A 14,372-nucleotide genomic window follows, 5' to 3' on the forward strand; every position below is an offset into this window, starting at 1 on the left:
GGTTTACCTGCTTAACTACAGCCTCACTATAGAGAGGAGTATGTTGTCAAACTTTGGAATTTTTTTCCAAGCTGATACCTCAGTGTAGTTTTAATTTGCTTATCTTTTAAAATGAGTAAATTTACACATCTTTCCATATGTTTAAGGACTATTTGCATTTCTTTTCATATATTTTGCTCATTTTTCTTTTTTTTAAAGAAAAATTATTTATTTTGAGATAAATAAAATAATTATTTATTTTGAGAGAGAGTGTGTGCATGCACACAAGCAGGGGAGGGGCAGAGAGAGATAATCCCAACCAATCCCGATGGGTGCTCAATCCCACAACTGCGAGATCGTGACCTGAGCTGATATCAAGAGTCGGTTGCTTAGCCAACTGAGCCACCCAGGCTCCCCTATTTTGCTCATTTTTTGATCAGATTATTAGTTTGTTTCTTCTTGGCTTGTCAGTGGTTTTTAATTATTAGAGGTTTTAGTTCTTTAATTCATTATTTTTGGTATTTTTTCATTATTTTTTAATGTTTATTTAATGTTTATCTTGGGAGAGAGAACGTGAGCTGGGCAAGGGAGAGAGAGAATCGTAAGTGGGCCCTGAGCGCTCAGTGCAGAGCCCAGCACTAGACTCAAACCCACAAACTATGAGATCACAACCTGACCTGAAATCAGGAATCAGACACCCAGCCGTCTGAGACATCCGGTTGCCCCTTTTGTTGTTTATTTTTTCCTTGTAAATTAGCATGCTATTTGAGGGAGTAGGTTCCTGGCTGAGGACCATGAATCGTCAGCCTTGTTATGTTTTAATAATGGAAATTGAGTTTCTACTGACCCATACTTTCCAGGATGCTGCCCATGTAGTCTTTGTTGGCTTGTTAAATTTCTGGTGAAAATTTTCAAACATGGAAAACAATATAACAAACACACATTGATAAAAATGAGTGGAAAACAATATAACAAACACCTGTGGTACCTACTGTGAAGAATTAATGTTAACGTTGTCCAGTATTTGTTTCCATTTTTTAAATTGTTATAAAATGTCCTTAACACAAAGTTTACTTGTGAACCATTTTTAGGTATACAGTTCAGTGGCATGAAGTCCATTTACCCTGTTGTGCATCACTGCAGTGATCTCCAGCACTTTTTTTTAAGTTTATTTATTTATTTTGAGAGAAAGAGAGAGTGTGTGTGCATGTGAGCAGGGGAGCAGCTGAGAGTGGGAGAGAGAATCCCAAGCAGGCTCTGTACTGTCAGCATGGAGCCCAGTGCGGGGCTCAAACCCACAAACCGTGAGATCATGACCTGAGCCGAAATCCAGAGTTGGACACTTAACTAGCTCACCCAGGCACCCAATCCAGCACTTTTTCATCTTCTCAGACTGCAACTCTGTACCTATTACATGACGATAACTTCCCATTTCCCTTTCCCCCCAGTCCTTGGGAATTACATTCTCGTTTGTGTCTCTGTGGATTTGAGTACTCTAGCTATTGGCGTGTAAGTGGAATCATACAGTATCTGTCCTTTTGCAAGTGGCTTACTTCATTCAGCGTCACATCTTCCGGTTCATTCATGTTGTCATATGTGCCATATTTTTAAGGCTGAATAATACTCCAGTGTATGTATGTATGTACCTCATTTTGTTTATCTGTTCATCCGTTTATGGACACTTGAGTTGCTTCCACTTTTTGACTGTTGTGAATATTACTGCTATGAACATTTGTGTACAACTATCTGTTTGAGTCCTTGCCTTCAATTCTTTGGGGTATATATCCAGAAGTGGAATGGCTAGGTCACAGGGTGATTGTATTTTTAATTGTAATTATACGGAACCACCGTATAGTTTTCCACAGCGGCTGCACCATTTTACGTCCGCAGACCAGCAATGCACAAAGATTCCAATTTCTAACATCCTTGGCAACACTTACTTTCTGCTTTTTTGGGATAATAGTCATTCTAGTGGGTATGAGGTGGTATCTCATTGTGATTTTGATTTGCACTTCCCTAATGATGTTGAACATGTTTTCATGTCTTCCCATTTTTTTTAAGAAATAAAGCCTAATAGAGTTTAAGCCTCTTTTGTACTTCTCTTCCTATTTTCTCCTCTCCATCTCCCAAAGGTAGTTGATGTATATCCTTCCCACCTTTGTTTCTATACTCTTATTAATATGCATGCATTTATAAGCATTTATACTGCAAAGTTTTCTTTGAAGCCTAAACTGTATCTTGTGCTTTTCATTCTGTACTTGCTGTTTTTATTTGATGTGGGGTTTTTTTTTTTTTTTTTTTGAGATTTATCTGTGTCAATACTGGTTCATTCATTTCAGCTGCGATATAGTACTACTCCATTGTGGAATTGCCATAATTTATCTCTTCTTCTGTCTGTTGCTGTCACAGACAGTGCTGTGGTGAGCATCCTTGTACTTGCCTCCTACACATGGACTCCCCTAGGGTGTACTCATTGAGCAGCTGTCTGTCGTGAACCTGCTAGTGCCCCTCATTGTTTTGAGCAGTGAGGATACGTCAGTAAACAAAATCCTGCTCTTAGAGAGTTTATTATGTAAATTGGAATTAGTGGAGTTTGGAATATTTGAATCTTTGCTCACTCAACAAAAATGTATTGAGTCTGCTGTGACAGAGATACAGGAGTGACCAAAATGAAGTCTTGTCTTGGTAGAGTTTGTTTTCTAACGGGGAGGATACAAAGGTGTATGGCATACTGGCAAGTACTTCTGAATGCCTGTAAGATAATGGAAGCACAGTCTGGGGTGTTTGCTTCAGAGAAGTAGTGATGGGAGGCCTTTCTGGAAACAGGACGTTTGAGGAGAGGCTTGAATGTAATGAAGCGGTGAATGACACTGGGGAAGGGGTCTTTGAGGAAATCAATGAGGAAAGAGCATGTTTAGAGAAGAATAGTAAGAATCCCAGGGTCACTTGAGTGCAGTGAACACACAAGAGGCTGGTTGGGGATGAAGTGGCAGGGAAGGCAGCCAGGGCTCACACCAGATTGGGCCTTCACAGTCTTCCAAAGAGTTTAGATTTCGTTGTAATTTTGATTAAAAGGTGAAAGGATATAGTGATTAGGTCTTGGGCTAGAGAGAGAGCAATAGAAATGGTGGGAAGTGATTTGATTTGGAGTGTATTTTAAAGGTGGTACCTACAGAGTTTTCTGATGATTTTGATGTATCTGTAGATGTGAAAGAGAAGTTGGAAAAAAAGGATAACCCCACAGTTTTGGATTGAGCCAAAATATGAACTGGTGGTATCTTTTATGCAATTGGAGAGTACTAAGGAGGATTCAGGTTGAAATTTTAAGTTTGAAATGCCTATTAAGGCACCCGGGTGGCTCAGTCAGTTGAGCGTCTGACTTCGGCTCAGGTCACGATCTCACAGCTCCTGAGGCCAAGCCCCACGTCAGACTGTGTGCTGACAGCTTGAAGCCCAGAGCCTGCTTCAGATTCCGTCTTGGCCTCTCTCTGCCCCTCCCCTGCTCGTGCATTCTCTCTCTCTCTCTCTCTCTCTCTCTCAAATATAAATAAACATTTAAAGAATTAAAAAAAAAAAAAGAAATGCCTATTAAGTATCTCAGGTAGTTGGCATTAGATACTAAATTATAGTCCAAAGTGATTATAATAGTTATACTCTCACCAGCTTTTATATGGCCCATCTGGGTGAATCCCTCCCTGATGGAGCCCAGCAGGAGACAGCATGTCACCCTTCCATGTTGTTGAGATTCATTGATCATCAGTACACAAAGGGAACCTGCCATTTACAATGAACATGTGAGGGGTGCTTGGGTGGCTCAGTCGGTTGAGCGTCAGACTCCAGCTCAGGTCATGATCTCACGGTTCGTGAGTTTGAGCCCCGCGTCGGGCTCTGTGCTGACATGTCAGAGCCTGGAGCCTGCTTCGGATTCTGTGTCTCCCTCTCTCTCTGCCCCTCCCCTGCTCGCACTCTATGTGTCTGTCTCTCAAAAACAAACATTAAAAAAATTTTTAAAAACCTGAACGTCTGATTATTTTGTGTGTAAAATCAAATCGGTTAATTTGATGTGAAGTAAATTGTGTAAGTTAGGGTTACTAAGTTTATGTTTTTACAGTTTTGAGTTTTCTTTTGTTCTGATTTTAATTCCAGATGCTGGATCTGGTGTGGAAGAAGTGGAGTTAAGCTGGGAAGATTACCTAGAAGAGACAGGGTCCGCTGCAGTACCCTACGGATCTTTTAAACATGTAAGCACTACCTGTATTTGTTTTACTGACTGCACCTTGTTCCTTTGACTCACGGTACCATCATTAGAGGGTTTAGAGTTATTTTAAGTTGGGACACTTGAAAGGATTTGGGTGCTTTTTCCTTTTTTCCTCCTCTTGCCACCCTCATTTTAAAAACTGGACATATTTTATTTTATTATTTTAAAGTAACCTCTACATCCAACTTGGGGCTCGAACTGACAACTCTGAGATCAAGAGTCACACTGATCAGAGTGCTCTACTGACCAAACCAGCCAGGTGCCCCTGGACATACTTTAAAGTCTTTTTTTGGTTTTGTTTATTTTCTATCACTCAATGCAACACTTGTCTTTTTCACTCGTCATGAGTATTCCTTTTTTTTTTTTTTGTCAATAAAACCCCTCATAAATTGAAGAAAATGGTTTATTTTCTTACACTGTATGTTATGACTGTTGGTTTGCACATTGAAAGTAAGTTCAGTAATGTCATTGCTTTCTCTCACGTTGAGCAGAAACGTAAGTAATATCATCAGTGGGTTATATTCGTGGCTGGGGCAGTATAGTTTTATGTCTTAATAGCTCAATTTAATGCTTAATCCATTGACCACATACTTGCCCTATATGATGCCTTTAGAATGGAAGAAAACAGTCCAAGTTTTATTAATAATTTATATTTAGACCTCGTTTTTGAGCCTTTTCACTTACATTGCCTCTTAAAACACAGAATTATTGATCTGTTGATTTCACGTTTGTCTTAGTCTGTTCAGGCTGCCATAGACTGGGTGGCTTGAACAACAGAAGTTTATTGTCTCACAGTTCTGGAGACTAGAAGTCTGAGATCAGGCTGCCAGCAGGGTTAGGCTCTGGTGAGGGCTCTCTTCCTGGCTTGCTGACAGCCTGGTCACTGTGTCCTCACATGGCACAGAGTGAGAGAGCAGACTCTCCTTGAATCAGGGCTCCACTCTTAGGGCCTCATTTACCCTTTACTACCTCCATAAGGGTGCTCATGGATTGGAAGAATAAATATTGTCAAAATGTCAATACTACCCAAAGCTATCTACACATTCAGTGCAATCCCAATCAAAATTGCACCAGCATTCTTCTCGAAACTAGAACAAGCAATCCTAAAATTCATATGGAACCACAAAAGGCCCCGAATAGCCAAAGTAATTTTGAAGAAGAAGACCAAAGCAGGAGGCATCACAATCCCAGACTTTAGCCTCTACTACAAAGCTGTAATCCTCAAGACAGCATGGTATTGGCACAAAAACAGACACATAGACCAATGGAATAGAATAGAAACCCCAGAACTAGACCCACAAACGTATGGCCAACTAATCTTTGACAAAGCAGGAAAGAACATCCAATGGAAAAAAGAGACAGCCTCTTTAACAAATGGTGCTGGGAGAACTGGACAGCAACATGCAGAAGGTTGAAACTAGACCACTTTCTCACACCATTCACAAAAATAAACTCAAAATGGATAAAGGACCCGAATGTGAGACAGGAAACCATCAAAACCCTAGAGGAGAAAGCAGGAAAAGACTACCTCCATAAGGGTGCTGTCTTTTTTTTTTTTTTTTCTTGTTTTATTTATTTATTTCTTAAATTTACATCCAAATTAGTTAGCATATAGTGCAACAATGATTTCAGGAGTAGATTCCTTAGTGCCCCTTACCCATTTAGCCCATCCCCCCTCCCACAACCCCTCCAGCAACCCTCAGTTTGTTCTCCATATTTATGAGTCTCTTATGTTTGGTACCCCTCCCTGTTTTTATATTAGTTTTGTTTCCCTTCCCTTATGTTCATCCGTTTTGTCTCTTAAAGTCCTCAGATGAGTGAAGTCATATGATTTTTGTCTTTCTCTAATTTCACTCAGCATAATACCCTCCAGTTCCATTCACATAGTTGCAAATGGCAAGATTTCATTCTTTTTGATTGCTGAGTAATACTCCATTGTGTGTGTGTGTGTGTGTGTGTGTGTGTGTGTGTGTGTGTGTGTGTGTATACACACACACACACATACACCACCTCTTCTTTATCCTTCATCCATCGATGAACATTTGGGCTCTTTCCATACTTTGGCTATTGTTGATAGTGCTGCTATAAACATGGGGGTGTATGTGTCCCTTCGAAATAGCACACCTGTATCCTGTGGGTAAATACCTAGTACTGGTCGTAGGGTAGTTCTATTTTTAGTTTTTTGAGGAACTTCCATACTGTTTTCCAGAATGGCTGTACCAGCTTGCATTGCCACCAACAGTGCAAAAGAGATCCTCTTTCTCCGCATCCTCGCCAACATCTGTTGTTGCCTGAGTTGTTAGTGTTAGCCATTCTGACAGGTGTAAGGTTTTGATTTGTATTTCCCTGATGATGAGTGATGTGGAGCATTTTTTCATGTGTCCGTTTGGCCATCTGGATGTCTTCTTTGGAGAAGTGTCTATTCATGTCTTTTGCCCATTTCTTCGCTGGATTATTTTTTGGGGGGTGTTGAGTTTGATAAGTTCTTTACATATTTTGGATACTAACCCTTTATCTGATATGTCATTTGCAAATGTCTTCTCCCATTCTGTTGGTTGCCTTTTAGTTTTGCTGATTGTTTCCTTCGCTGTGCAGAAGCTTTTTATTTTGATGAGGTCCCAGTAGTTCATTTTTGCTTTTGTTTCCCTTGCCTCTGGAGACGTGTTGAGTAAGAAGTTGCTGCGGGCAAGATCAAAGAGGTTTTTGCCTGCTTTCTCCTCGAGGATTGTGATGGCTTCCTGTCTTACATTGAGGTCTTTCATCCATTTTGAGTTTATTTTTGTGTATGGTGTAAGAAAGTGGTCCAGGTTCATTCTTCTGCAATGTCGCTGTCCAGTTTTCCCAGCACCACTTGCTGAACAGACTGTCTTTATTCCATTGGATATGCTTTCCTGCTTTGTCAAAGATTAGTTGGCCTTTCCTTTGTGGGTTCCATTTCTGGGTTCTCTATTCTGTTCCATTGATCTGAGTGTCTGTTTTTGTGCCAGTACCATACTGTCTTGATGATTACAGCTTTGTAGTATAGCTTGAAGTCGGGGATTGTGATGCCTCATGCTTTGGTTTTCTTTTTCAAGATCAGTGAAAATGATAACACCACAACCCAAAACCTCTGGGATGTAGCAAAGGCAGTCATAAGAGGAAAGTACATAGCAACCCAGGCCTTCCTAAAGAAGGAAGAAAGATCTCAGATACACAACCTAACCTTATGCCTTAAGGAGCTGGAAAAAGAACAGCAAATAAAACCCAAAACCAGCAGAAGACAGGAAATAATAAAGATTAGAGCAGAAATTAATGGTATCGAAATAAAAAAAAACAGTAGAACAGATTAATGAAACCAAAAGCTAGTTCTTTGAAAGAATTAACAAAATTGATGAACCACTAGCCAGTTTGATCAAAAAGAAAAAGGAAAGGATCCAAGTAAATAAAATCAAGAATGAAAGAGGAGAGATCACAACCAACACAGCAGAAATAAAAACAGTAATAAGAGAATATTATGAGCAATTATATGCCAATAAAATGGGCAATCTGGAAGAAATGAACAAATTCCTAGAAACATATACACTACCAAAACTGAAACAGGAAGAAATAGAAAATTTGAACAGTAAGGAAATCGAATTAGTAATCAAAAATCTGCCAAAAAAACAAGAGTCCAGGGCCAGATGGCTTTCCAGGGGAATTCTACCAAACATTTAAGGAGGAGTTAACACCTATTCTCTTGAATCTGTTCCAAAAAATAGAAATGGAAGGAAAACTTCCAAACTCTTTCTATGAAGCCAACATTACCTTGATTCCAAAACCAGACGGAGACCCCACTAAAAAGGAGAACTAAGACCAATTTCCCTGATGAACATGGTTGCAAAAATCCTCAACAGGGTGCTGTCTTAAAATACAGTCACATTGGGAGTTAGGATTTGAACATATGAATTTGGGGGGACACAACAGTTTAGTCCATAGCAGTGTTCAGCAGGGCATAGTTCCTTTGTTCTAGGATTTAGGAAGACACAAATGCTCACTGAGAATTGTCTGATTTTGTGAGGTTAAACTGTATTGTAGGTGTTGTATATGCCAAAGAGTCTTGCTATTTTCAGTTTGTGTAAAAACTCAGTCATAATAGTTGCCCTATTTTTTAGTTCACTTATGCCTTTCTTAAATTGAAGTAGTGAGAACTACATATTTTAAGTAAGGATTTCATTTTATATTACATTGACTAATCCTTTATAATTGCTTTTGGTATTTTTTTTAACAAGGGAAGTTTATTCATGATCATGTAATACCTTTGAGTTATTGGTTTTAATGTTATTACTAATCTGATAGGTATTTATACATACTTATTATTTATTTATACTAAAATAAAAATGGGGGATAAATTTCCTGAGCAAAATTCTGGATCTAAAAAATGTCATTTTAACATTTTAAAAAAAGTTTATTCATTTATTTTGAGAGAAAGAGAGCAAATGGGGAAGGGGCAGAGAGACAGAGGGAGAGACAGAGAATCCCAAGCAGGCTCTGTACCATCAGTGCAGAACCCGATGCAGGGCTCGACCGTGAGATCATGACCTGAGCCAAAGTCACATGCTTAATGGACTGAGGCACCCAGGTGGCCCTAAAAAAGTCATTCATTCATTCATGTTTATTTTTGAGAGAGAGAGACAGAGTGCGAGCAGGGGAGAGGCAGAGTGAGAGGGAGACACAGAATCCGGAGCAGGCTCCAGGCTCCGAGCTGTCAGCACAGAGCCCGACATGGGGCTCGAATGTTATGACCTGAGCCAAAGTTAGACACTTAACCAACTGAGCCACCCAAGCACCCCAAAAAATGTCATTTTAAAGAAACAGGTTCCACCTCTCCTCTTTGAATGTCAAAGCAACAAGGAGAATGAAAAATAGATGTATACTCTCTGATCATCAAATGTAGAAAATATTTGTAAGCTTGAATCAGTATATGGTGAAAGACTGCCACGTGTGGTAAAAACCAAGCACAGGTATAGGAAGATGCCGAGAAGGAGTGCCTGTGGCTAGCTGATCACAGCCAAACCTGCTGGAATTCAGCTTTCCAGGACTTGTGAGCCACTGGCAAGTTTTATAGTACCCAATTTGGAATGAAGGAGGTGGGGAAGGTGGGGCTGAAGAAGAAATTAGAAGTAAACCACATTTGCAAGGATGACAGTTCTAAGATAGTAAAACAGTTTTCCTCATATCTGGTGAAGGAAACAGCACAAACTATGGGAAAGACACTAAGCTTTACCTGAATCTTCTGGAACAAAAGCTTTAAGCTTCTAGGGGAAGGAATGCAAACCTTTTAACTGCCTCCCCCCCCCCCCCCCCCGGGTGCAGGTGAAGATTCTTTGCAGCCTGGGGAAAGAACAGAAGAAATAAAAGCCCTCTGTCCTGGAGAGGGGTAGGAATACATGCTAGAGCATTAAAGGTCCCCTACAGTTGGGAGAGGAGTAAGATCACTGAGAAGTTTGCACTCCCAACACCCAGGACACAGAACCTGAGACTGAGGCTGAATCTCAGAGAGTGTCCCTTCCTGCTTGTCTTCAATGACCAAGTTAGAAAATGTTGGGCAACAGAGGTCTGTTTGTAGGAGAGGGCAAGAGTGTGGAGATAGATGGTCTTTGAGATGTAGTCACAAAGAGAGGGCCTAAATCTCAGGGTGGAGCAGCAAGTATTGAGGGGAGAAAGCCCTCTGGCAAATGAGCCTATACCCTCAGTAGAAAATGCTAATGTAGTTTGGAGCCTCTGGTGTACTGTGAAAACCAAACAACAAAACCCAAACCCAATTGCACTCCTCACTGTATTGATTTAACCTTCTCCCTCAAATTTAAGGCCTAAAAAGAAACACCCCCATGTCCAGGCATAAATACTGTCTGCTCAACTCAGTTATTCTGTACAGGATGTCTGGCTTTCAGTGAAAAATTATGGGACACACAAAGAACCAAGAGAAAAACAGCAAACTGTCAACAGACAAAGCATTCCACAGAACCAGACTCATAAGGCCCAGATACTGGAACTATCAGAAAATTTTAAATAACTATGAGTAATAGCTTAAAGGCTGTAGCAGAACAGGTGGACAACATGCGTGAACAGAAAAGGAAATCAGGGGCGCCTGGGTGTCTCAGTTAGTTAAGCATCTGACTCTTGATTTCAGCTCAGGTCAGGATCTCATGTTCATGGGACCGAGCCCTGCATCATACTCTGTACTGAGAGCACAGAGCCTGCTTGGGATTCTCTCTCTCCCTCTCTCTCTATCCCTCTGCTAGTCGTGCGCTCTCTCTCTCTCTGAAAATAAGTAAATAAACTAAAAAAAAAAACAAAAACACTTAGCAATCGACACTATTAGACACAGTGAAGTGGAAATTATAGAAGTGAAAAACATGGTAATAAGAGATGTCAAATGCCTTTGACAAGCTCATTGGTCATCCTCAAACAGATGAGGAAAGAGTATACTTGAAGATAAGTCAATATAAATTTCCCAAACTGAAATGCAAAGAGGAAAAGAGTGGGGAAAAAAACAGACCAGAACATCCAAGAGCTATGGACAGTATAAAAAAAGTCTAATGCATGTGCAATTGGAATCTCAGGAGAAAGGAGAGAAAGTGAGGAAGATACCTTTGAAGAGCATAATTCACCATAGGAGCAGAATAAAGGAGAAAAAATACATTATCACCTCAATATAAAGAGAAAAATAATTGGTAAAATTCCATACCCAGTCATGACAAAAACTCTTAGCAAACTGTAGATGAGAAAATTAAAGAAATCTTTAATTTGCTAAAGGATATCTATAAAAAATCTACAGCAAACTTTGTTAATGGTACTATGATGCATACTTTGTTTTACATATGCAACAAGATAAAAATGTTGGCTAACATGACTTCTGTTTGCTAGTGTATTGGAGGTTCTGGCTAATACAGTAAGGTAAGCAAAACAACTAAAATGTATAAGGATTAGGAAGAAAGGAAAAATGTCATTATATACAGATGAATAAAATACTTTACAGATATAGGATTAATGAGTAACTTTAATAAGATTATTAGATACAGGGTAGCATGAAAAATTATTATATTTCTGTATACTAGCAACAAAGAAAAATGGGACTGAAAGATGTAATTTACAATACCATAAACACATCAAATGACTAATAAATGTAACAAAAATTTGCAAAGTAACTTCAAACCGTTATTGATATAAGTTAAAATAAAGGAATATGCCTTGTTTATGTAATGGAAGACTCACTATTGTAAAGATGACAGTTCTCCCAATAATAAATAAATCTATAGTAGATCTATAGATTTACTGCAACCCATGTCAAATACCAAAAGAAAATTCAGATAGGAATTGACGGTCTGATTCTAAAGTTCATGTGGAAATGCGAAGGAGCCAGGTTAACCAGATGCAGCTAAGGAATAAGACAAAACAAGAAGACTTGCTGTACTAGGTAGTGGACTGAATTATAGCACTGCAGTACGACTCAAAGGAAAAACAAAAAATCAGAAGCAGATCCACTTTTGTGGGGACACTTGACTTATAACAAAGGTGGCAGTTTCCAGTGGTGAGGAAAGGTCAATTGTGTATGCATCTTCAAACAAATAAAACCTGACTCCTACCTAATACCATACCTGGAGAATAATTCAAAGTGGATATTAGTTCTAAATATGAAAGGCTTATGGAAAATACATCTTTATGACTTCTAAGGATAGGGAAATTTTGTTTAAAAATACAGAAAATGCTAACTTTTTAAAGAAAAAACATTGATAAATCAGAGTACATTAAAATTAAGAACTTCTGTTCATCAATCAGAACCATAAAGAAATTGAGGTAATGTTTGCAACACAAGTAACTGACAAAGAACTGATACCCAAAATGCAGACTTGACCAAAAATAGGCAAGAATCTTAGCCATTTCCCAAAAGAAGAAAAGTAAATGGCTAAAAAATATAAAGGTTTCCATCTTCATTAATAACGAAAGAGTCCAAATTAAAATCACAGTGAGAGGGGTGCACAGGTAGCTCCATCGGTCCCACTCTGGATTTTGGCTCAGATCCTGGTCTCACAATTGGTGAGATTGAGCCCTGGGTTGGGCCCTGCGCTGACAGCAAGGAGCCTGCTTAGGATTCTCTCTCCTCTCTCCCTGCTCTCTCACTCTCTCCCTGCTCTCTCACTCTCTCTCTCAAAATGAATAAATAAACATTAAAAAAATAAAATAAAATCACAATGAGATACATAACACACCTTCCAAAATGGTTAAAATGAAAAGGACTGAAAATACACAAACTTTGCCTAGAGTGTTGCAGCAAAAGGATTTTTTTTTATACTACTGGGAAAGTAAACTGGTGCAGCCACTTTGGAAATGGTTTGACCATATTTGTTATAGCATTCCATGTATGTTTGCCCCAGAGACACAAAGATACTCTGTTTATAGTCTTAAAAAGCTGCAAACTTCTCACAGTGCCTACTGTTTGTAGCATTAGAATGGATACATTGTGGCATATTTGTATAATGGAATACTATACAGGGGTGAAAAGAAATAGACTGTTAAATGTAACATGAGCAAATCTATAAGCAGTGTTGGGCTGGAGAAAAGCACACACAGGACAACATTCATACTGCATAATTCTAATACAGTGAGGAGTACAACAGGGCAGTTGATGGAAGGGCAGGGGGTTTTGTACAGGACGTAGGACTTTCCCTCCCTGGCTGTCTTTCCAGGACTCCCCTCAACTGCCCAGTGTTTGTGATTGCTGAGTTGCATTTATTTGTCAGGTCTTCATAGTCTCCTCCGGTGCTTAAGAGTTCCTCATTCCTTCTTTGTCTCTCATGGCCTAGACATTTTGAAGAGCATATAATGTATTAGTGATCTTGTGGAATATTCCTCAATTTGGATAATTCATGATTAGCTTGAGCTTATGCAGATTTGGGAAGAATTTCATAGAACGATACTGTGCTTTTCTCGTTGTATGACATCAAGGGTGTATGATTTTGATGTTTTAGAACTGGTAATGTTAACTTTGATCAGTTAGTTAAGGTGGTGTCTGCCATAGTTCTTCACTGTGATGTTACTGTTTTCCCCTTTATAATTGGTAAGAATCTTATAGGAGAACCTTTGAGACTCTGTGAATATCATAGTCATTTTTGCACTGATGCATGATTCTTGCCTGCAGTGTTTATTTCTGTGTTTTTTCTAATGGTGATTTTCTATTTCTATCATTTTTTTCTATATTAATTGGTCTTCTATTCTAAGGATCTATCTCCTCTTCTCTGTTAATTATTTTTTACACTATGGAGTCATGGGTATTATTTAAATCCATGGGTTATAATCCATTAGTCTGCTTATTTACTTTATTGCTCAAATTATTCCTAATGTGACCATTGGGGGATCCTTCTGGTTGGCTCCCATGTCCTTTTCAAATGCCCTCATCATTTTTGAAGAATTTCTTTACTTTCTGGTATCACAAGATATTCTAGGCTCTTCCTATGTTTTCTGTACCCCAAAATTGGTATCACTTATTTCTCCATGGAGCCCTTGTTCTTTTCATTGGAGGATGGCATTTATAAATCAAGATTTGTACACTGAATTTGCTTATTGCTAATGAGTATCATTACTTCCAGTCCCTGTCAGTTCACAGAGGTAGGAGATGTATTTGCACACACATACATACACATCTGTACTATTTTCTGTCATTGTGACCTCGTTCTGATACTGCTGATTCCAGTCCAACACGAGTTTCATTCTGTTCTCCCCTTTCCTTGTTTGTATTTCTTTCTCCCACAGTGAGAAACCTGGCTCTCATTTCTCACAATATATGTACATACTTTAATCTTAGTATACACATGAAGTAGTTCCAGAATTGCTCACCCATGCCTTTGTGATCATATAATTTATCATTTAAATCAGGACACTTTGAGAGAGAAACGGGCCGCTGTTAATTATCATTCAAGGAAAATAGGTATAAACATAGACTATTTGAGGGAAACTGGGACGTATGGTTCTCTACATATGGTACATGTTATACTAATTTATTATCATTATAGCTTATTTTGTCTTTCCCCTTTTCTAGCATCATAAATCTTTTTGGAATGATCTAGAAATCACTCTTGAAAACATGTGTTGAAGGCTATTAAAATAGTGAACATTTAGT

At 38.9% G+C, this 14,372-nt stretch overlaps 1 protein-coding gene across 12 annotated transcripts in view; it reads left to right on the plus strand.

The window, feature by feature from the left end:
* Positions 1 to 14,372, plus strand: part of SFMBT1 (Scm like with four mbt domains 1) — a 128,063-nt gene that overhangs the window by 73,276 nt on the left and 40,415 nt on the right. For all 12 annotated transcript variants that reach the window (XM_053219226.1, XM_053219220.1, XM_053219228.1 and 9 more), the window contains one exon: positions 4,126 to 4,220. In XM_053219226.1, the coding sequence (XP_053075201.1) occupies positions 4,126 to 4,220 (95 nt within the window). The remainder of the gene's footprint in view (positions 1 to 4,125; positions 4,221 to 14,372) is intronic.

Source organism: Acinonyx jubatus, chromosome A2 (genome assembly GCF_027475565.1).
Source record: "Acinonyx jubatus isolate Ajub_Pintada_27869175 chromosome A2, VMU_Ajub_asm_v1.0, whole genome shotgun sequence".
Lineage (NCBI taxonomy): Eukaryota > Metazoa > Chordata > Mammalia > Carnivora > Felidae > Acinonyx > Acinonyx jubatus.